General features: G+C 41.8%; 1 protein-coding gene across 13 annotated transcripts in view; it reads right to left on the bottom strand.

Moving 5' to 3' along the window:
- KMT2C (lysine methyltransferase 2C) overlaps nt 1-23633 on the bottom strand; it is a 193635-nt gene that overhangs the window by 89737 nt on the left and 80265 nt on the right. For all 13 annotated transcript variants that reach the window (XM_064162834.1, XM_064162840.1, XM_064162835.1 and 10 more), the window contains one exon: nt 485-647. In XM_064162834.1, coding sequence (XP_064018904.1) covers nt 485-647 — 163 coding nt within the window. The remainder of the gene's footprint in view (nt 1-484; nt 648-23633) is intronic.

The following is a 23633-nucleotide window of genomic DNA, read 5'->3' as shown; positions in this document are numbered from 1 at the left end:
GCCAAGCAATTTTTTTAGCAGTTCTTATGCATACAAACCTTGATCCTTCCTACAACATTTGAATGCAATTAATATCCCTAATAACTACTCCTTTAATTTGGTTTTCTGATAGGCTCAACTAATCTTCTTGTAACTAGAAGTACATTCATTTTAAATCTTAATAAAGTCTCAGCAGAAGGAGCAGGTTTACTCTTCTCAAGATAAAACTGAGAGCTTTACTTAGCAACTTATTTAGCTGAAGTGGTTGCAATATGGTTGCTCTAACTTGAGTCAGGGCAAGTAAAGCAAGCCTATGGGTTTGAGTTAACACCTGATGGAAGAGAAGCCTTATGAGCAAACCCTTCCCATGTTGTGTCATTAAATCAAAAAGAAAACTAGGAAACAGAAAAACAGGTCTAAACAAATGGACTCCTAAGCTGATCTCATCATGGAGCAGTTTTCATAATATGTGGTATTAACTGTGTCTTTTCAACACTGTACTTACATCTTTCAGGAGCCTGATCAATATGGTCTGGACAAAGGAGGGACAAGTTACTGAAATCCTGAAATGTGCCTGCTCCAGCAGCACAGGGGTAATGGTACATCTGGGTACATTTCTCTTCACAGCATTTGATAGTGGCTCCAAGGTGCTTACAATATGCACATCTCTGAAAAACAAAGATAAAAAGGTATCAAAAGCTATTTTGTCTTGCCATTTTTTCAGTCAGATCTGTTCCCCAGCCTTATTTAACACACACACCCCCCTTGGCCAGTAGAAGGGAGTGAATACTGAGAAGGAAACTAGTGAACTATGACTTTCAGTGCCACTCCCCAATCATTCCACTTTAAAATGTTTAATGAAATTCATTCTAAATGCACTCTTATGACTGACATTCCTCTTGTCACGGAAAAGCACTTTTCTTCTCTGTGTTATCTAACTTGAGCTACGCCTTCAATGAAGAGGCTTGAGACTTATCATGAGTTAGAAAGGCAGACCACACTATGCTGTCAATAGTTTATAACTGAGAACTAGAGAGCTCTGCAAGTTGTAATGTAAAACCACAGACACTGCAAGCAGAAATGCAAATGGAAGTGAAGTACCATGTTCTACTGAAAATCTTCCTGACATTATACAACTCTCTCTTGGATGATCATGCATTACATAACCTAGCACTTTCAGCTCTCCTTTCAAGGCTACACAAATATCATCACCAAACTTGAAGCTGAATATTATTAGAAACCATAGGCACATTTGTAAAGAAAAAATTATTTCTCAGAGAGAGCTACCCAATAATCCTCCAGTTCTCTAGTCAAGAGGGAACAGATTCCATAAGTCTGCTTGTAAAATATCACCCACACCTTTCTGAGTCAGTCAGTCTTCTTTTCTTTCTTGGATTCATTACAGTCCCTGAAGCATTGTAACATGCTTTTGCACTTTTTCACCAAGGCAACAATACTTTTTAAGGCTGGAGCACAGCACGGTTAAGATTTGGAGTAAACTTCAGAAAAATCAGGTCAGTGGCTCACAGAATGGCACAAAGCAAAAAACCAGCCTGGGGACTCTCCTTTTTGATAATAACACCATAGCACTAAGACTGGCGTGTTTGATTACTAGCTAAGTGTCAAGTAACATCCAATAGGAACATAAACCAAATCATAGAATACTTACACACTGCATCTGCTTAATTCTTAGAATACAGACAATATTTATTATCATAATTCTTCTCTGTTTCAAAGCCTAGCATGAAATTAATCATGAAATACTGCTACTACAAGTCCACTGATAGCAAAACCAGCCCATACAAAAATACAAATCACAGAGCCCCCTGTGTTACCAGCTACAGTGATCCTCTTAAAAGCAGACAAAATGAATGTCTTCAGCAAAATATCTTCCTTCACCACAACTCGTGGGCAAGAGAAATAAACCAATCTTGGTTTATGCTAAACACAACTGTCAAAAGATAAAAGTGGCAGAGAAATTGAAGCGAGTCGCTATGGATAGCTACTGCCATGTTTCTGTGCTACCATGCTCAGGCTACTCTTCAGATCTGCAAGATGTCTCACCTCTACCCATGTCTCTAACACCTACTAACAGTATGGAAAAGATGCATTTTGTTACTTTAACTGAAATGCAGAGGAGTGGAGCGGGGAACCAGACAAACAAACAATAACATGGAGTTCCTGAAGCATATAAAGCAAGTGGCAGTAGCAATCACATTTAAAGACTGCCAACAAAACCAAAGTCACACAAGAAACTCACCTAACATCTTATTTATTAGTATAGTACCCAGGTAACAATATATGCAGGAAACACTTGCTGAGGATTCTGTAAGAAGTATACTCTGAACTTAAATGTGAAATCATGAAAATACTGCCCAAAGCCTCCACCTTCTTGAACCACAGCTGCACATTAAACAGTGCACAACCCACTGCATTGTTTAGTACTCAACACTCCTACAGCCTCTTGAGATGGCCCAGATTGTAGCTATGGCCCAACTCTTACACACATTTTTCAAACATATTACTCTCTAAGAGAGAGCTGGAATGAAAAATTGGTAGAAGGCAAGTTCCAAAACCCGTCCCTGAAGAAAGAATGCAACAGCATTTGCCAGATCCCCAAATTAACCCTTAAGAATTATAAGGAAAGAAAACTATGGAAGGGCTGAAAGTGCTCAAGGAATCCAAGGTTTGCTAAAAACTGAGGACAAAGGATTAAACAGCAACTCAAATGGCAACTTTCAATAGCACAGGTGTTTGACAGAAGCACCAATCAACAATGGCACCCAAGAAATGAGAAACCACAATCTACCTTTTCCCAAATGCTCTAAGACTAAATGATGGAATTATTAGAAATGGGCAAACTACAGGATTACTGCAAAGCCTTGAGAAATGTTGATGTTGATTTAAGCAACCATGTAAAGATGCTGGAAGAAAAATGGAAACCCAAATTACATTTAATTGAACCCTTCAAATCCATCTGCTAAACTGCACTGGCAATGAAAAGCATTTGGCAGCTAAGTAAAACACACACTTGTAAACACTGCGGTATATATCATCTGAAGCAAATAAAAAGCAGAGAATATCAACATTTGCTGAATTTATAAGGGAGATAAAGCAATCTGATGAAACAAATGCCCAAAGGCATTCTCTTTTTGTTTGGCAACAGCTGTTGATGAGAAGAGTTACTTTTCCAGCAGTAGAAGCCAACACTTCTCTGAAAGCAGGCCACATGCTCTGACCCCAGAAGAATGAGTATGCAGCTATTACAACTAACTGACCTTCCTAAGCCAAGCAGGGATGTGAAAGGCAAAGTCTATTAACCAAAAACCCACCCCGAAAGTTCTGCTACAGAAACTTTATAACAATTGCTACTTCGCTACTCTACTGTGAACACACAGCATCAGGGCAGTAGGAGGTAGAAGGAGGGAATAAATCATGTTGCCTGTGAATTGCAAGTGTCTTTACCAGACTGCATGAGGGCACTAACAGAGACAGTAGAGAGTCTTCAGTTTCATTAGCAAGAGCACAGAATACAGCATTATGTGGAGGGGGTGGAAGCTGAATCCAAATATTCAAGGGGTAGGTACAGAAAAATGGTGCCAAAGCAAGCCAAACACTGTTTTGTTCATGGATCAAATCATTTTACAGCTCTGATATGCAGAAAAAACCTTCACAAGATGTCAAGAAGGTAGAGAGAGAGCTCATTACTTATTCATAGAGCACCAGCTTCGTTGCCCTTCTCTGGACAGTATCTCAGCATCTCTCTTGAATTGAGGAGCCCAGAACTGGACACAGCACTCAAGGTGTGGCCTGAGCAGTGCTGAGCACAGGGGCAGAAGAACCTCCTTTGTCCTGCTGGCCACACTGCTCCTGATGAAGGCCAGGATGCCACTGGCTCTCCTGCCATTGATGGGTCATGTTCAGCTCCTCTCTCCCAGCACCCCCAGCTCCCTCTCCGTCTGGCTGCTCTCAGCCACTCTGGCCCCAGCCTGTAGTGCTGCTTGGAGTTGTTGTGGACAAAGTGCAGAACCCTGCACTTGGCCTTGTTCAGTCTCATCCCCTTGGCCTCTGCCCACCCATCCAGCCTGGCAAGGTCCCTCTGCAGGGTTCCCCTACCCTCCACCAGATCCACAGCTGCTCCTAGCTTGGTGTTATCTGCAAACTTACTGATGCTGGAGTCAATCCCCTGGTCCAGATCATCAGTAAAGGTATTGAACAGGACTGCACCCAGCACTGATCCCTGGGGCACACCACTGGTGCCAGCTGCCAGCTGGATGTGGCACCATTCACCACCACTCTCTGGGCCCAGCCCTCAAGCCAGTTATTGACCCATTTCAGAGTGGATCCATTCAAGCTTTGCCAGGAGCTTGTTGAGGCAGAGTGTCTAAAGCCTTGCTGAAGCCCAAGTAGACTATATCCACAGCCTGCCCCACATTCACCAGGCAGGTAACCTGACCATAAAAGGAGATCAGGTGGGTCAGGCAAGACTTGCTCTTCCTAACCCCATGTTGGCTGGGCCTGATCCCTTGGCTGTCCTGTAGGTGCTCCCTGATGGCACTCCAGATGAGCTGTTCCATGACCTTGCCTGGCAGGTCTGGAATTTCCTGGTTCCTCCTTCCAGCCCTTCTTGTGGATGGGATCACATTGGCAGCTTCCAGTCTTCAGGGACCACTCCAGTGAGCCAGGACTGTTGATGAATGACGGACAGTGGCTTGGCCAGCTCAGCTGCCAGCTCTCTCAGCACCCTAGGATGGATCCCATCTGGTCCCATGGGCTTGTGAGGATCCAAGTGGCACAGCAGGCCCCTTGCTTCTTCCTCCTGGATTACAGGGAGACTATACTGGTCCCTAACTCCATCTGCCAGTTCAGAAGGCCAGTTGCCCTGGAGACAAACCCTGCCAGCTCATGTGCCAGGATCTTTCTCCCCCTCTGAGTCAGTTGTACCCCATCTGTTGCTAGCAGACCTGGGACTATATAAAGTTCCCCAAGATCAAAGAATCCAATTTTTTGCTGGTGGCACCAGCCTCTGAGCCACTTGTTAATCAGTATGATTTCCTATTCCTCTCAGCATTCCAACCTGAGACTAAAGGTATAGATGAAAAGATTACCTGTGCCCTCGGTCCCTCAACTGCTTTCCCCAGTGCCTTGGAGTCCCTTTTGATTGCTTTTAGACCTCTGGTATCAACCTCATCATTTCCCGCTGGGGAAGTGATGACAAGAGAAGCAGCTTACTGTGTACATCTCTCTAACCTCCCTAGCAGATTAAAAACCAAACCAAACAACATCCCCCCCCCAACAAGATATTTATTCAATTTTTACACCAACCTTCCTGCTCCTCCATACTCTGAAGTACTCTCAAACTCAGCATATGTTTAAATGAAGAAAAGATGCTTGTGTTTATAAGGCAAGAGTTTATCCAGACACTACTAAGAACAAAGCAGAGGTCATATTTCATCTTGAATTTACTGCCCCTCAAATACTTTATAGTATTAGTCTCTCAGTCACTGGACAAGAAACAACCCTTAGGGGGCAGACGTTAAAGGAAGGCTAAAATAGACACTGAAGTGAAATGTTAGCATTAGGTATTGCAAAATGGTTTTTAAGCAAAACAACAAAAAGGTTCTCACGAATTATGGACTTATTTAGCTTTCAAAGGGTCAGCTGACAACATCTATGAGAACAATAACCAATTTCAAATGTATGGTAGTGTACTCAAAACTGCACACCAGCCATCTGTCCTTAGTTAAACACTTCTAATGTATTACCTGTAAGAACAAATTTCAGGCTGTTTAGCTACTGAAAACTGCTGTCACACAAACCTGTAACTAAGGAGAACAAGACCTTAACATCCTGTCATTAACGAGGCCACAAAGAAATTTTAGTACAAACAGTGATTAATGAAATATGTTCCCTGGTAGTTCTGATAATCTCCATTGATTACTCACTCCATCACCCAGCAAAAGCTTTATATTGTTAACAGACACTACCTGCCATTAGTACCTCTCATGTCAAACACACTGGTTTAAGTAGAAAAGGCATTCAAGAGCACAACACAGTAAAACGGCAGCATGAAAAGAACTGATGGCTTTCCACTGCATTAGTGACTAGAAAAGGTAGGAAGGAACATATCTTTGCAGGAGTATGCAAATTACCTTCTACTTTTAAAATGTTGCCTTAATCATGCTGGGAATTTGGAAATCACTTAAATCTCTAACAAGCAGGTCCATCGGAGATCAGTTACTTTTCTTCCTCAGGCCTTAACACATACCAAAATGGAAGAGATGAACATTCTGATTCTTCTCTTATAACTGCAGTTTAAAACCATAACGTTCTTAACAGACAAAGCATGCATGAATACTTTCCTACAGTGCCTACTTTGTGCTCTGAGTACTGTGAAATAAGCTTAAAATCCCCCTAAATCACAATGGTAGAAATAAAGTTTTCCTTCTAGAACTGTATGAAGAACCATGGACAGCCAGAAGAGATGTCATTTGGCCAAGCTTACTATATGACTGAGAAAGACTGTCTTCTAACACAGAACTCTTGACTAGGTACTCCAGTTATCTCCACAGGAATAAGGAACAAAGGTAAGTGGATACTAACACCATTATCAGTGCCTCAAAATATGTAATCATGGTAGGAAGCAGAAGTCCCTGGAAGCATGGAGATTGCAGGCTCTCTACAAGTCACTACTTTCTTTCCCCTTTCTACCAGCTGCATCCCTTTTTCTCCTTCACAAAAACTATGCATTAAATGAATGGTGTTGGTATCAAGACACACAAAAATAGGGACAACAAAGCATTCTTGTTTTGCAGGCCTGTTTTTTGTTATAGTTCTGACAGGTTAATAACCTCTAAGAAGCAAGTTTGCAAAGCTAGATAATTATTTGCTTATTTTGAATCCCGAAATAGGTAAGTTTGCAAACCTTATGGCACACAAGCCCTGGCTCATACAATCCAAAATGCTCCCAAGCCCTGCCTTTCCAGCAGCTTTGCAGAAGGGTCTGTGTGCCTTCAAGTCATATTCGCCTCCTCCTTACATAAGCTAGTGGATAACTGCATGCAGATGATTTCCTCCAGACTCTGCCTTTGCTGTCTCTCTTCACACTTCCAAGAGTAAAAGCATTTTTTATTCATCTCCTCACTTTCTACAAGATTTAGGATAATGTAAATGCTTTCAGCAAGTCTAAGTTTTCCCACAGCTAGCAACCAACTATTCCTTGAATTCTCATCTCATACCCATCATGACAGAAGAGCAGACACAAGGCTGTGGTTTAGTTAGCATGTCAACAATGAGGGGGTCACTCATGTTTAATGTAATTTAAATTGTGATTAGGCTTCAGCATCGGCAACTTCAGAACAAACAAGGCGAGAGCAGAAATCATCAGCTTTGCTTTAAGGCTGTATTTTGGCAGGCTCAGAAAACAGACTGTTGTGCCAGTTCTATTTGATTCACTCTCAGAAGGTCTTAAGAAGTATGTGCAGACATTTCTTTTTGTTGGCAGAGCACAGGCTGAGCCACAAACTGGTGCAGGCTTGCAAAAAAAAATTAATTGGGGGGAAACATTGCTACATGCTTGTTGTTGAATGATCTTCTCCAGGCATCTGTCACTGGTCATTGCAGAGGATACTGGGACAAAGTCAACTTCCTGCCTAATCCAGCACAGCTCCTAGGTTCTTAAATCACACAGAGGTGAAGCATTCTATAGGCTTACATCCACGCTACAGACAATCAGTAGCTACTAGTCTGGCATGGCTACACTTGCAAGGCCATTTAATAGAAGCTCAGTGAAAGGAGAATTTACTGCTGCTAACAGTCACAATGTACCTCAAAGTGGCACAAGGTTTGAGATGAGGAAATGTAAATTTCAGGCTCTAAACTTTGTCTTCATGTGAATCAAGTGTATAAGCTTCCATTACACTTAACAGAGACGTAGACTTCAGCTGCTGAAACAGTTTGTCCATTTTCGGGCTCCATTGATAATATTGGCCATTGTCTACAACTGGAATTTAAACACAGCTCTCATGTAGAGACAGCCACAGGTTGGTCTAAACTGAGGTGACAGTCCTGAGCTGAAGTCTGCCTGAATCACGCTGACAGAAGTTCTCTAATGGCAAGACAGCTAAGTCCATGCCAAAGGTATCATCAGTGCCGCGTTATCGATGAAGGGATGTGAACAGGGACTGCTTACAAAGACTCCCACATCGATTCTATTCACCTATACTAAGTGATAAAACACTGGGCTAAAGATTCACTTACAACACACTTAAAATCTCTTTAATACTTTTGGAACACTCAAGTCAGTAAGAAAAACATTTTGCTCATCTTAAAAACAGCCTAATTCACAGGACTTGGAATTTGGCAGGAATTGTAGTGTGAGTGATAGAACTTTTGCCCTCACCATACAGCTCTATCCAGATGTGAGCAAGCTTGAGAAAACTCATTTTTTAAAAACATAAAACACTCCCAAATGTTCATCAGTGAAAACCACAGGAAAATCTACTCTCATTGATCATGACTGACCCCCTCCAATTTCTAACACTATATGTACCTTCTGCAAAGATTGCTTCAGTCTGAGAAGGATTAGTGGGAGGAAGTCTGTAATAAATAGCCTAAGCACAATAAGCCACTGGAATGGAAAGCAGACATCTCTAAGGCTCTCAGTACTGCTGTCACTTCAGTCATCTGGGGAATGACAGTATCCAGTGCACAGGCAGATGGACAAATACAGGTCCAAGAAACAAAAGGGAACAACTGCAGTGTGGATGAGTCTGAGGAGGCTGAGAGAAGCCATGGATGGAGATGGAAGTTGAGGAGAGGCAGAGATCACATTTCAAGGGCAAATTAACTAAACCTGGCCACTAAAATCACATAAAGAGCTGTGGAAACGAACGTGCTAAGACAGAGGAAACGCTGAAGGGACAGATCTCAAGAAGAACTTATGGAAAAGAGAAAAGAAAGGTTCAGAAGGAATGTAATGAAGAATGAGGATGAGTGGAAGTGGCCCAAAATCAACTTGAACCAAAAGCCAGAAGTCTGAGGCAACTGAAACAGGGTGAAGAGTACAAGGAGGAAAAGCATGCTGTCCTCTGACACCCCCATGCTGTGTCACTATCACTTAGCCAGCTCAAATAGCAGAGGTCTGTATGCAGCCATATGGATTTAAATCTGCAGGCTGGCAGGTCTGGTTTTCCCTTTCTTTCCCCCCTTCCCCTCCTCTATTTCCCCCAACACAAGGAAATAGAATAGCCAGACAGTTACAAAACAAACATGCACAGGGACACAAACAAGGGAAGGAACAGGCGTGCATGTAACTAGAGCTATGCATGTACACTAAACCACCGAAAGGACTGCAGATCAAACACCAACCCAGTGCACAAAACAGACCTCCCAGAAGGAGTCTCTGCATTAATCTGTTGTATCTAGGACTGTGCTTCATTTGGGGGGGGGGGGGGGGTGTGTGTGTGGAAATACATACTGACAAAAGCTGTGGATTGCCTGTGAGAAGGAGCAAAACCACTTAGTTATGGCGACTGGATGATGTCCTGCCAAACAGTTCTAGTTTCACTTCTAGTTTCCCCCTCTACTCTGCTCTGGTGAGACCCCACCTGGAGTACTGCATCCAGTTCTGGAGCCCCCTTTACAAGAGGGATGTGGAGATGCTGGAGCATGTCCAGATCCAGAAAAGGGCCATGAGGATGATCAGAGGATGAAGCACCTCTCCTATGAGGACAAACAGAAAGAGTTGAGGCTGTTCAGTCTGCATCTTCTTGTGGCCTTCCAGTATCTGAAGAGGGCTCACAAAAAAGCTGGGGAGGGACTCTTCAGGCTCTCAGGGAGTGACAGGACTGGGGGGAATGGAGTAAAGGTGGAGGTGGGGAGAGTCAGACTGGATGTAAGGAGGAAGTTCTTCCCCATGAGAAAGGTGAGAGCCTGGAATGGGTTGCCCAGGGAGGTGGTTGGTGGTTGCCCCATACCTGGAGGTGTTTAAGGCCAGGCTGGCTGAGGCTCTGGCCAGCCTGATCTAGGGTAGGGTGTCCCTGCCCATGGCAGGGTGATTGGAACTGGCTGACCCTTGTGGTCCCTTCCAACCCTGACTGATTCTATGATTCTTTCATTGAGCTCCTTTATGACACTGCATAGTGTACTACAGCATTTGTTAGACTTTCTTAATCCTTAACCTTACTGTTAAAAGCTTGGGGGGTTTCTCCCCTAAAAGCACAGTCTTGATTTCTACAGAGACTGTGCACTCACAGCTCCAACAGAGTGCAGTACCAGCACAACTTTTTCATGAAGTCTGAGCACTTCTGAAATTCTTTGAATCTGCCATCCACAGTAGCAGACAATTTCAAATTAACAATTCAACTTCTCTCTGGGTAGACTGAGCCTAAGATGCATCAAAAAGCCCACAAAAATCTGCTGTTTGGGAAAAAGAAACACAGACAAGTCATTCACATGTCTGTCATAGTAGAAACATCATAGAAAAACTCAGGAGGACACAGGCAATTCTTCCCTTTCAGTAGTATTTGAACAGTTTACATAGCTACACATTGAAAAACAAAGCAAAGTGTAACAGGGAAGAGGTTTTTCCTAAGACAGCAATGTCCATCCCATGGACTGAACTCCCCTGGCTGCCCTGCTCGCTGTCATACAATTAAAGACACACAGGCCAAGGATATTAATTGGGTGCAGACAGTCTGTCTTCTGTCATGCCCTAGCTTTGTGTGTTTGAGTTTATGTTCTTAATAATGCATGTTTTTAAGCAAAGATTTTGTAGATCTATTAACTGAGCTCACCAGAAAGTCGATGTCAGCAGAAGTCACTCTATCTACTCAATGGCCTGCCTAATTTACAAGGTAATAGTAGCGATGGGGTGACAAGGAACAGACACAAAAAAAGGCAAGAATTTCCTGCCTTTAATACCTTCCTCATTAGAGAGCACCTCCTTAGTATTCCTTCCCCACCGACTGCAATCAGTACCTTATTGTTCATAATTCCTACTTCTTTGGCTGCTCCCAAATTGTGCTCTCCAAATGGCAGAGAGTCATCGTAAACAAAATCCTACATCTTCAGTTCACTAATTTTTGTAAATTGAGCTCAAATAAAGCAATTAGATGGCATACTTTGAAACTACCAGCTTGGAACATTAATATAATTTCTTTTTTTCTAATAAAAGCTTTACATGTTTTATCTGGTTTAGGCTTTCAGATTTTTTTTCAATTTGACTGAATTAGTCACTTGAACATATTTCTCCCATTCCTCCTCCCAAACCATAGCCTCTCCAACTACCAAGTAATCCTGGTTTGTGGTTGGTTGTTTTTTTCAGTTCACTAGCTAGTGAAACAAGCAAAATAAGAGCCTTGTCTTTCCACCCTATTGCATCACTGCCACTCCTTGGGCAGGCCTTGTGGAGCGAGACATCCCGAGCTAGAATTTAAACTCCTGAAATGAGCGGCCCAGTATTGAGCAGGTAATTCAGCTGTTGTTCTGGGAGGCGAGGATGAGAAAGGGCTGCTCATTTCATTTTGCAGCATGCTGCCTCAGAAGCTGGTGAAGAAAAAAGCTGCCAAATTTTGTAATGAATTCCACAGAACATTAAGCCTGATGCTTAGCAGAAGCCATAACTGTTAAGTAAATTATATCCTTTTGATGAATACCCTTATTTGAAAACAACGTTGATTCTTCTAACCCTTTAGCAGTGTCCCAAAACAGATGTGCACAACTGCAAATTCTGTTTGCTTTCAGGTTTACGAAGTGTGATGACATTTTTACAATCATGCACGAGCCCTTTTACCCAGGAGTGAAATAAAATACAATAATTCTTCACCATCTGTTTGTTAATTTTGCATTCATTTAACTTTGCATTTTAAACTAATAATCATTTTCTTATAATATAGTTTGTTCCATTGGTAGAAATTACAGCTGTTCAATTAAAAAAAGAATGGTTTATAATAGTATACAGTTTGCCTCTAAATACCTCCATTGCTCTTAATTATAGAGATATTAGTGCCACTGAATGGAAAAAACTGTCAGGAAATAATGTTGTGCTTTATATGTCACAGGCTTCCTAACTAAATGTACATATTTACTCCTGCTCCAGCACCAATTCCCACCTGGGCTCTTTTACATTAGAATTCCTTTTCTCCCCTACAAGATTCTGTGTAGTTTTTAATGCTGCTATCCATAACAGGCTTCTTACACTCTCAAAGACACAAAGCAAGACACAAACAATTAGAAGAGATTCTGCTTCATACATAACACATGGTCAAAAAGAGCACAGTCCTACGTCTTCATAATGCTTTTCCTTAATCTCTGATGACAGGTCAAGGAGGTTTTGGTATTTTTATTCCTCTTCAGTTACAACTAAACTAGGACCAGAATAATGTCCTAAAAGCTTTTTCTCACAGTGTTTACAGTAAAATGGGGAAATCCCATCCCTTTATGAAAAAGAAAACTGCACTGAAGTAACATGAATAATACATTGGGACTAGTGAAGGGGAAATGATTTGGGTCAACAAAAGATATGGGTCTGGAGAAAGGAGCCGGCCTGAGATTCTGAGAGCCACAGTTTAGCTTCTGCATTAAGACTCTAGGCAGCACATTTTCCTGCTGCTCCACACAGACCAGGCTGTAAGTTCACAGTGAGGTTACGAGCCCCAAACACAGGCTGTCCACGTGCTAACAACACGGTGGCAAGTCTACTACACTGCGGTTCCTAGGCTTAATAATCATAATCATCTACAAAGAAACTCTTCAAGAGACACAGCCTGCTCTGTAATTCGTGTGAGTGACCCAGTACTATTAAAAGAGATTCTTCAGATGGTTAATCCAATCAAGATTCAATCACTATTTTCTAAATCTAGTTTCATCTGGTGGCACAAAGATCTGAGCATCAGCTGATCATCCTAATTTTGTGGTTGTGTTAAGATAACAATGCTGTCACAGTACTAAGATGAATGCTTCTATAAACACACCCGTAAGGCAAAGATGGTTTACCACAGAACGGACTCAATTCAACTGAAGGAGTTCAGTGAAGGCTGAAAAGCACCAAACTGGTCCATAGGGCCATAACAGTGCGCCCACCTAACAAAATGACCCTCTAGAAGTACCAAAGACAACATGCTCAAGTAAAATTAAGAGTGGAAGTACAACCATATGTTACTAAGATGCTTGGCTTCTAGTCTTACCAGAATCTTGAGTATTCTGACCTTTTCTTTTCTCAGATGAGTGAGCATTGCTGCCAGGTTCGACCTTTACTCGGGGATTTATCCATCACAATATTTTATGTCTGACAGAGAGCAAAGATTCTGGAGGTGCCCAAGGCGCATTCTGACGTGATGGATGAGTAATAGCAACAATCTTCCCAACAATTCACCATCTATTTCAAATTACTTTCATTAGGAAAACCTCACCTGGTATGACATTTGGAAAACCTGAAACTCTTACCTATTCAACATACCAAAGCCATTTATGTTTTGGGAGATGAGAGTTTTGCCTCACAAGGCTTGAAGAATTATGATAGCAACTGAACTGTCCAAACTCTCTAAAAGTTTCTGTCCTATTTCAAATGTACATGATTTGCCCTAACATCTCCCAGGAAATGCCATACAAATAACACCTAAAATGCCATAACAACCTGCAGTAATTGAAAAGAAAGGAACTCCAGTGGTATTTGCTTGGATATTTGAAATCAGTTCCTTTAGATCCAGATCCATTATTTACTCTGCAGAATCCACCACTCCTCCCAGTTCTTTAGGAGGCAATTTCATGGAGAAGCCAAGTGGAGGAATGTTTTTTCTTTAAGCAGAAGGAAGCATTACTTATTTTATGAATTAAAAACTGTGAGAAGGCCAGATGTGGAAACACCTGCAGTCTTAGAAAGAAACCTGTCTAGACTGCAGAGTGAATGCATGTTTTCTTACTGTAGCTGCAGACCATGCCACAGCAATAGAAGTGGGCAGTGTATGTGGTTGTTCTGGAAATGCCAGATGCTCCAAGAAGAGATTCTTTCTTTGTTAAAACTACTTAACAACAGCTACTTTCCCTCTTGATGTGCTGAAGAGGAGCATCATGTCTTTGCAGGATCACTGAAGAAAAAACGATGGTATAAAAGCTTCTAGGAAGTGCTGACTTGAGAATATGCTACTTCATCAGCTCTTCAATTAATATTATTAAATAATGTCTTATTATGAATATTAACCATGGCTATGTCTCATGGAACAGCTGTAAGTTATTGGCAGCAGGCCTACCACTGTCTGTCTACTTTTTATTCCCAGATCAGATCTGCAGAACGGAGAGGAATGGAAAGGAGGAATATTCATTCTCTCATATAAAGAGATGACTATCAATGTAGCCCACACCATGACAAGAATAGCTTCACTGCAGGTAAGATCTGTATTTAGCACGTAGTGAAAGGCAGTTGGTCCACATTTGTGAAGATCCCTCAGCTGTCTCTCATGCGTGATTTGTTCCATGATATTAAAAAAGCCTCTGAAGGACACCTGCATTAATGGCACTCCTTCATACTGATGTCTGCAATATTTATGCTCAATCTGCAACTCTGGGACAGAACTTACACTAATGGAAGTCAGTAATAAAATCTTTAGGGAGTTCAGAACTATTTTTTGCTAATGGTTTGATTTTGCAAGCTGCTGAGTACACCAATCTCAGAAGTAGTTTTTAGGCTACTGCTTAAAAACAAACTGATGTCAACAGCCCTGTACAAGTCCTTCTGAGTTTTAAACTCAAATATGCTTGTATGACTGCTTTTAAGGATGGCTGATACCCCCAAATGAGAATCTCTATTGTTTATATTAACAGACAAAACATTACTCAGACTTCTGATTGGAATAATCAAAACCACTTTATAACTCTGATTTCATTAAAGAGTCTGAACTTTAAAGTTCTTGCTCAAAAAAGAAAGCACATGAGCCACATCCATGAGAAAAACCAAAAGACATGCTTAGATAAAAGACTATTTCACAAAGAAACTGCTGTGAAACCAGGATTAGAGTCAAGGCTCTGGCACTAAAGAAACAATGCTGCAGCTCAGCAAATATACCTACAGCTTGTCCCACAGGGGGATTTTTTTCCTTCTTCTCATGTGCTATGTATTAAAGAACAAGCTTCTGAAAACAAGGAAAGTGGCTTTTTATTTCCATGATGCTCAAAAGCATAACGAGGACCTGTCCTTGACTAAAACTAACCAATATTAACTACAAAAAATTGATCAGTCTTACTTCATAAATGTAACCAGCACACAGAGGCAAAATTAGAGCCCTAAGCACTAACACTAAGAAACCCAACAGATCGAACCACATTAGCTGGGGAAAAGATTGAACATAAAAAAAGTTAAATTAGAAGTAGCCACAAGTGAGGTGGTAGTAAGGTAGAAAATGAGGGCTGCATTTCAATACTTACAAAAGTGAGGAGGCTCAGGGCAGACCTCATTGCTCTCCACCTGAAGGGAGGTTGTAGCCAGGTGGGGGTTGGTCTCTTCTCTCAGACAACCACCAATAGAACAAGGGGACACAGTCTCAAGTTGTGCCAGGGGAAGTACAGGCTGGATGCTAGGGGGAAGTTCTTCACAGAGAGAGTGATTGGCATTGGAATGGGCTGCCCAGGGAGGTGGTGGAGTCACCATCCCTGGAGGTGTTCAAGAAAAGACTGGATGAGGCACTTGGTGCCATGGTCTAGATGACTGGCTAGGGCTGGGTGCTAGGTTGGCCTGGATGATCTTGAAGGTCTCTTCCAACCTGGTTGATTCTATGATTCTAAGATCATAGAGTCACAGAATGCTTTGGGTTGGAAGTGACCTTAAGGATCATCCAGTTGCAAGCCCCTCCTAAGGAACACTGACATCTATTTTCTTGTGTAAATTTCTATGTGCTTACTGTTAGCATCTTGTTAAGGCAGGGATCTGCATCTATGACTTTTTACAAGTCTATGTAGAGTTCCAGCTGAAAATGTGAATGGGATACTAAGTCAACATTGATTTGTAAATATTTTCATAAATTTTAAAAAGAACATTTTCTTATTTCTTGGCCCACATTTAAAATTTGGAGACATTGCATTGTCACTTTCTTCTTTTCCCCAGACCTTGAAGGACTATGCTACTGCTGCTGCACAAAGAAACACAGGGGAAAGGGAGGGCCCAACAACAAAGCACCAAAATGGGTCAGTCCCACAAGCAAACTGAAGCAGTAGCTGAAAAAGAAGGAACAATCCTGATTCAAGAGATAGAGCAGACTTCCTTTAATGGGCTTTTCTTTGCTCTTCAGAAATCTGGTTTTCCCTTTCTTTGAGCCTCCCCAGATAATATGCTATCAGATTATAAAATCTTGAAATGAAATGCCCAGCAACAGAAGGCCAACCTCAACATGAACTAGCATGTCACTGCCTTAGTGCTCAGAGGAGCATTTAAGAAAGACACCCGGGGTGGAGGAAGAGAAAAAAGAATGTAGAGAATTTCTTTGTGTGTATTATGAGAAAAGTGTTTTCTACTCAAGTCATGCAAAAAGGAAGAGAAGGTCTTTGTGAAAGACACTTCACCAGTCTGGAACACACACTAAACAATTTCACTTCAGAGCTTTCAGTAAATTATTTCAGTGAATGTTACTGAATAAAGGAAACCTGCAATGGAAATTCCTTCAGGAACATAGGCCCTTTCATGTTTGTCAGCCAGGCTTTTCAGCTTTCATTTCTGGGCTGTTGCTGCTTCTCACTCAGTCCCTCTCTGTGCCCCTGCTCCATTTTGTCTGCTTCCTACACCTTACAGACTGCCCTTACCATCTGCAACGCCAATCGTTTATTCAGCATCAAAACCCTCTCAGAAGCATCTTTGTAGCAACAACCTCTCTCCCTCAATTCCAGTACCCACCTATTCGACACCCAGAGTTCAAGAAAAGTGCATTTCTCAAAGCATTCATCTTGAAAAATCCCAGACTGAAAACTCTAAGCTGACTCTGCTTCCCAACTCCTGTGCCGGGGGAGCGCGCACAGGGCAAACTCCCACGTAACAGCCGCCTGGCACCACAGCAGGAAGCCAGCAGCACCACTGCAATGGGAGAGAGAAAAGGACAGGTGAGGCTGAAACATCAACTGCTTCCCTCGAGGTGAAGCCGTATGAGTCATCTCAAGGAAAGATACCTCATGCTAAGTAGCCCAAGTCTTTTCCCTCCTCATTTCCTGCTATGTTCCACAAACGCAGTTATTATGGGCAGCTCATTTATGTAGATTCACCTGCCAGAAATGACATGATGCTTCTGTTCAGGACTGCAGAATGGCAGGGGAAACTGGGTGACAAAGTCAGAGAAATTGTATTTGTGCACTGCTTATTAAAAGCCCTCAGTCTGAACAAAGTTTATTACTGTCTATGTATGCATGCACTAGAGTACAGGTACTGATCATTTTTCCTTTGCAACAGCTGGCAAGGGTTAAGCTCTAAGACTTATTCCTCACAGATGAAAGAGCAAGATGCAGTTTCAGCACTCTCATCAGTGCATTAATGAGTACTGGCAATGCTATTTGCTATACAGACAAATTCACAATTTCTTCATATACTTGGAAACAAAAAAACTGGGATAAAACCCCAGCTGTTATTTCACAGGAGGCTCTGGACAAAGCAAATGAAAAGAAAAATCTCAAAAGTAAAAATAACTAATTTTAAATGTGCATCCTTACTTCTGCTTCATATGAGGGGGTGAATGTTCCTCCAAATTGTGGCTCATAAATGCACGTCTGCCTTCCTCTTGTACACGGAATCAACACTTTGAAGACAATATGAAAATTACCTATAGCTAAAGTGGTCTCACATTACCACATGCTCCTTTTCCTAATTAACAGGTCAGAAACATGATTACATCAGTTGATGAAGAAAAGAATTACTATAAAGACTGAAAAGTCACATTAAAACATTTGCACTTGCTAAGACTCCCAAACCACGTCGCCAGAAAAGGTTCTAAATCCAAGACTTCGCCAAATGCGGCTGGAGAGCAGACAGGAAGAAAGGGACCTGGGGGTACTGGTGGGTAGTAGGCTGAAGATGAGCCAGCAGTGTGCTCAGGTGGCCAAGAGAGCCAATGGCATCCTGGCCTGGATCAGGAATAGTGTGGCCAGTAGGATGAGGGAGGTTACTCTTCCCCTGTACTCAATACTAGTCCGGCCACACCTTGAGTGCTGTGTCCAGTTCTGGGCTCCTCAATTCAAGAGAGATGTTGAGGTGCTGGAAGGTGTCCAGAGAAGGGCAACAAGGCTGGTGAAGGGCTTGGAACACAAACCCCATGAGGAGAGGCTGAGGGAGCTGCGGGTGTTTAGCCTGGAGAGGAGGAGGCTCAGGGGTGACCTCATTGCTGTCTACAACAACCTGAAGGGAGGTTGTAGCCAGGTGGGGTTCGGATTTAAAAGTGCTAACTTTGGGATGTATCAGGTAGCCTTGAAATAAGTATGTCTTCACAGTTACAATTCAGTTTTCTACTCAAACATCTTTGTCAGTGTCTGGTTGACTTGCAAATTTACTCAATAGTAACAGCATATCTCACATCAGATAGTACAACTCTGAAATATTAACCCATCTAACTCCTGGTAGGGAAGGAAAGAAACAAATCAGCTATTCACTCAACAAACCTTGAGTAGACTATCAAAATCAACATTTACAAATAATCTCTCCTTCAGCTGCACACAAAGACTTACTTCACTATCAAAGGTTTCATGAGCAAGCAACAATTCAATCAGCTAGACTGGGAAAATAAATGCAATTTCCCATCTCAATAAATGGAAAATTCAAAATAAAAATCTATTTCAGACCAAAAGTTTTGGTCTCAAAGTTCACTTTACGACCATACTATTCAGACAGATCACTGCTTCACAGCAAGCCTTTCAAACTTTCAAACATGCCACTGAAGATCCACATCCAAGAGTGGAGTCTAATTAGGTCCCAAGGTATCCATATTTTAAATGCCAAATAATTACAAAACCCTATTAGAAGCAGAGATATGTAAAGGTCTTGGTTCACATTTACTCAGTGTTAACTATTACTTCATTTTCTTAAACACCAGCAGGGATAAGGAAAAACTTATTGTATTTCATTCTAGCAAATATGGTCTGTGAGACAACTGGGGAACCTGAAAATGGGTTTTTTGAAAGCTGAGCCCTAGCCTTCATAGTTTTAAAGGTGCTGTGCTTCCTAGCGAACAAACAAAAACCTTTATCTGCAACAACTCCAATTTAGTTTTTTTCTGTTCTCCGTTTCACTGCAGAAGAAAAAATAGAATAGACAAAACCCTATCAGACATTTCAATGCACACAAAAACATCATTAAAATCTGGCAGAAGTGCTTCTGCAGTTAAAAATAACTGGGAGGCAAAAAGCTAGGTGGTTAGGTTTTAGAGAGTGAAGTCTCTTAAATTATGTGCTATTTGCTTTAGTTCCTAGACTCATGATAGGTGACAAGAAAACAGGAAAGGGTCATTTTTTCCAGCACTCCTAGTATTTTCAAATGTCATCCTTCCTCCTTCTTGTGTGCCTGTTGTCACTTCTTCCCTATGCTTGGGCCCTCTGTTTTGATGAGTGCTTTTCAAAGCAGCTGCTGCAGGACAACGACTCTGAATGAACAGTATGTCATGGTAGAGCTTTTTTTGGTTCAAATTAGCTAATCATTATTCTCACTGATACTGTCACACGAGCAAAGTTGTACATCTTACTTAAAAGCAAGCAAATATCTGCTCTCAGGACCTGCAAAAAACAGGCAGCTCTTGAGGATGAATACATTTACCCAAGTCATACTGACATCATTTATGGTGTACAACAGTGTTCCAGAAGAATTACACACAGTAAACTAAAACCAACTATGATAACTATTCCCAGCAGAGCTTGGTAAATACAACCATAAAATAATGGATGTAGTGTTTCTGATGTCATTAGCACCCTGTAGGGATTGCCTAATTCATATTCTCCAAGACACAACTGACCTGGATTTAGGCGTCCAAAATCCAAAGCATTCTGGAACAGAGCAATTCATGGAAGAGAATTTTGTGTTAAAAATGCTACCAAAGCTGTACCTTAGTCACTACATCTTTCTTTGAAGTACAAAGCTCATCGTCATTGGCAGGGAAATGGCTACAAACCTCCAGAGAAATTCCACATTAACAAGAAGTAGATTAATGGAAAGCTGAAACACCCCACACTCTCCACTGCCAAACTTTTGCAGGACTTGTAAATCATGCCAGGAAGAGAATTGAAGTGACCAAAGCCATACAGAACTGTCACTGTTCCCTAGTCTTTCTCCAGTACTTTCTTCAAGTGATGGCAACCCATAAAAAAAGATGAGAAGTTATTTTGGAAGAATACTTCCTGCAGTACTTCCTCCTTAACTTGCAGGACAAAAGCAGCTACTGGGGTAAAAAAAAACCCTCAGTAAGATAAAATCAGAAACCACTCCCATACAGCAGCAGGTAGTCACTCTGAAATTACAGCCAAGGGAGGCAAAGAGAACCCAAGAGCCTTGTGCGTGCGAAAGTACCATTAAAAAACCCTCAAGAGCTGGGAGAGGAACTTTTGAATACCAAAGCTGCTCTTTAGTATCACATTACAAAGTCTCTCCTTGAAAAATGGGCAAATTCAGAGGACTCTGCCCAGAAACAGTATAGATTATGATGTATTATGTTCTTTATGCATTTTTCTCTGTCTTCAGGAATTACCAGCACTTGCACCAATGAAGAAGGGAGCTTGCAGAGCATTCAGGATTTGCAAATCCTGTACTCTCAAACAAAGCAAAACAGAACCAAAACACCCCACACCACTACATGTTCTGTTCAGCTAAGCCAAAATATATGAGGCCAAGAGCATCCCCTACCTTCAGGATTCTGCCATCTAAATAATTTTTCACACATGGTTTTCATGATGACAAAAAGTAAATCTAGTTGGAGAACTGCTATAGCTACATGGACACAATCACCCACAGTGTATGAAGGTAATAGTGCATTAAGGTGTTGATGCTTATCTTTATATACAAGGAACAACACAAGGAAGTATCAATTTAGCCAAATCAGTCTTGAGCTTCAAGCAGCAGCACAAAGGAACATACAGACATACACTAAAAACATCAGCGAGTCTCAACGAGATGAGAGGGGTACCGAGGGCAATGAAGGGGGTGAGAGGCCTGGAACACAAACCCTATGAGGAGAGGCTGAGGGAGCTGGGGGTGTGCAGCCTGCAGAAGAGGACGCTCAGGGCAGACCTCATTGCTGTCTGCAACTACCTGAAGGGAGGTTGTAGCCAGGTGGGGTTGGGCTCTTCTGCCAGGCAAGCAGCAACAGAACAAGGGGACACAGTCTCAAGTTGTGCCAGGGAAAGTCGAGGCTGGATTTTAGGAGGAAGTTGTTGGCAGAGAGAGTGATTGGCGTTGGAATGGGCTGCCCAGGGAGGTGGTGGAGTTGCTGTGCCTGGAGGTGTTGAAGCCAAGCCTGGCCGGGGCACTTAGTGCCATGGTCTGGTTGATTGGCCAGGGCTGGGTGCTAGGTTGGGCTGGATGATCTTGAAGGTCTCATCCAACCTGGTTGATTCTATGAGGCTGAGGAGTGAAGATACACTCAAAATGTAGAGAAAGACTTCCAAAAAGGTGTAAACCTTTAAAATATTTCCTGGCTTTCCTCTCAAGTTATTTCCTTATGGCCTAGCTACAGCCATGCTAGAAACAAGTCTTAAGCAAAGAATTAAGAACAGGAGTTGGAAAGGGCTTTACAAACCAGTTTAAGTCAGGTATTTAATATGCAAACTTTCTGATGTTGCCCCAACTTTGAAGCACCTACAAAAGGGCAATTTCCTCTCTCTGCTGGCAGAATTCAAGGGAAGATGCCTTTGAAAAGGGTTTTCAAGATTGCATATGATGTGAAAAGGGCTTAAAGGAAAGAGAAGTGTCAAAACAGCAGATTGTTTGGAGCAAGGCGAGATACTATTGATCGACTTGCCTCGATGTGAAGCAACAACTCCTACAGTTCTCAGCAATGATAAGATGCCAAACACTGTCTGCAGAAACTCAGCAGGAGCAGACAACAGCTATCTTGGACAGAGAGAAGGAACTGCCCTGAGTAACTACAAAAGAAAACAACATTGGGTGGGAGAAGACAACAACATTTCAGCGGTTCGGCTGAAAGAGTCCTTCCAAGCCCTACCATTCTCTGACTCTAAGCATCTCACTCCTGAAGAAACAGCTGGCCATTCCTGGGAAAAATGAAAGCTGTGGAATAGATAAATATTGCAAAGAGCTAACAGAATTTCAAGGCAAACAGAAATCCACATTCTATGAAATGGAGAAGTGAATATTTTGGAATGACTGCTTTAGACACTGATACTATCATGTTTTCCCTAGTCAGTCTTCAAGTAGATAGGAACCTCCTTCTTGGTTTACTGTTTTCTCTGACTTTACTGCCCTTGACAAACTCTCCCAGACTTGTAAACTGCTTGCTACATCTTATCAGAAGAGAAAGCTGGCTGAGAAAGTTACCCCTGAATTCCTTTCTTGCATGCAGTTTGCTCAGAAGTAGTTCAGACACATTATTTACTGTTTCTTCCTTGCATTCACTTTTTGAATTGAGTTACTTAAATATTGGAGGGAAAAAGAAGTCCACCTTATTTGGAACTCTGTAGCACCCAGAAGAGCTATGGCTAGACAATGCAAGGCAGACAAGCAGTGAACTCCATTATTTCCTCAGCTGACTGTAAAGTAACAGCATACATAAAATAAACAAGGAAATCATAAAGCAGTATTTAAAGCACCTGAAAATATTTCAGAAACCACTCTTGTTAAAAGCTGAGCAGATGCAAGCCCCAAAGGCCTCCATTTTAAACAGTAATCCCAGCAAATTCACACTTCCAAATATCAAAAAGCAGCATAGTTAAGAAAGCCTAAGACAGAAGCCAGAAATACAAGACAAAGCAGAAAACTCTGCTTGTCCATATCTATTTTTTCCAGTAATAGCTCTGATTTCTGTTCAGCAAGTTTCCACTACTCAGCTTCTCTTAGTCTGTGTTTCACAGCATCTCTGCACTGCCAGAACCATCTGTGGGAACACCTTACAGATACAGGTCTATTTTCACAAAGCTGACAATATGACAGCTTCTTTAATATGATCATTTTCATGTACTTAGAAATAAAGAGCACTTATACATTATAAGAAAAATTAGTTAAGCTTTTGATCAAGCAAACCACTGGATGATTTCTCTCTCCCTGTCTATATTCTGAAGAGTTCTTTTATTTCAGAAATTGAAACAAAACGACTCCAAAATCCCAAGAAGATCTATTAAAATAGTGAAGGAAAGACCTGCCGTATCTGGTTGGTCAGAATCTTTAACTTAGAGGCTATGCAAACTCCAGAGAGAAGTAAGTGAAAGAAGCATCTTGAGAAAAGCTCTGTCACTCTGCTTGTTGCCTGGATAACCTGCTCTTTCTTATACATTTTGGAACTTAGGAAGTGGTTTGGAGAAAATCCACTTGCAGAGATGAGCAAGGTAAGCTGGGCAAGCAATGGGTAGTACCCCATATAGGCTAGGACATATCCACCACCATACACCCAACTAACTGCATAGTCCAGCTTTCCTTTGTCAGTTGGTATAAAGTAACAGGATGCATAAGATTTCAAGCAGCTCACATATACAGA

This window comes from Pogoniulus pusillus, chromosome 23 (assembly GCF_015220805.1).
Source record: "Pogoniulus pusillus isolate bPogPus1 chromosome 23, bPogPus1.pri, whole genome shotgun sequence".
In the NCBI taxonomy this organism is placed as follows: domain Eukaryota; kingdom Metazoa; phylum Chordata; class Aves; order Piciformes; family Lybiidae; genus Pogoniulus; species Pogoniulus pusillus.
The sequence above is the reverse complement of the archived record's forward strand: the minus strand, read 5'-3'. Positions and strand labels throughout refer to the sequence as shown.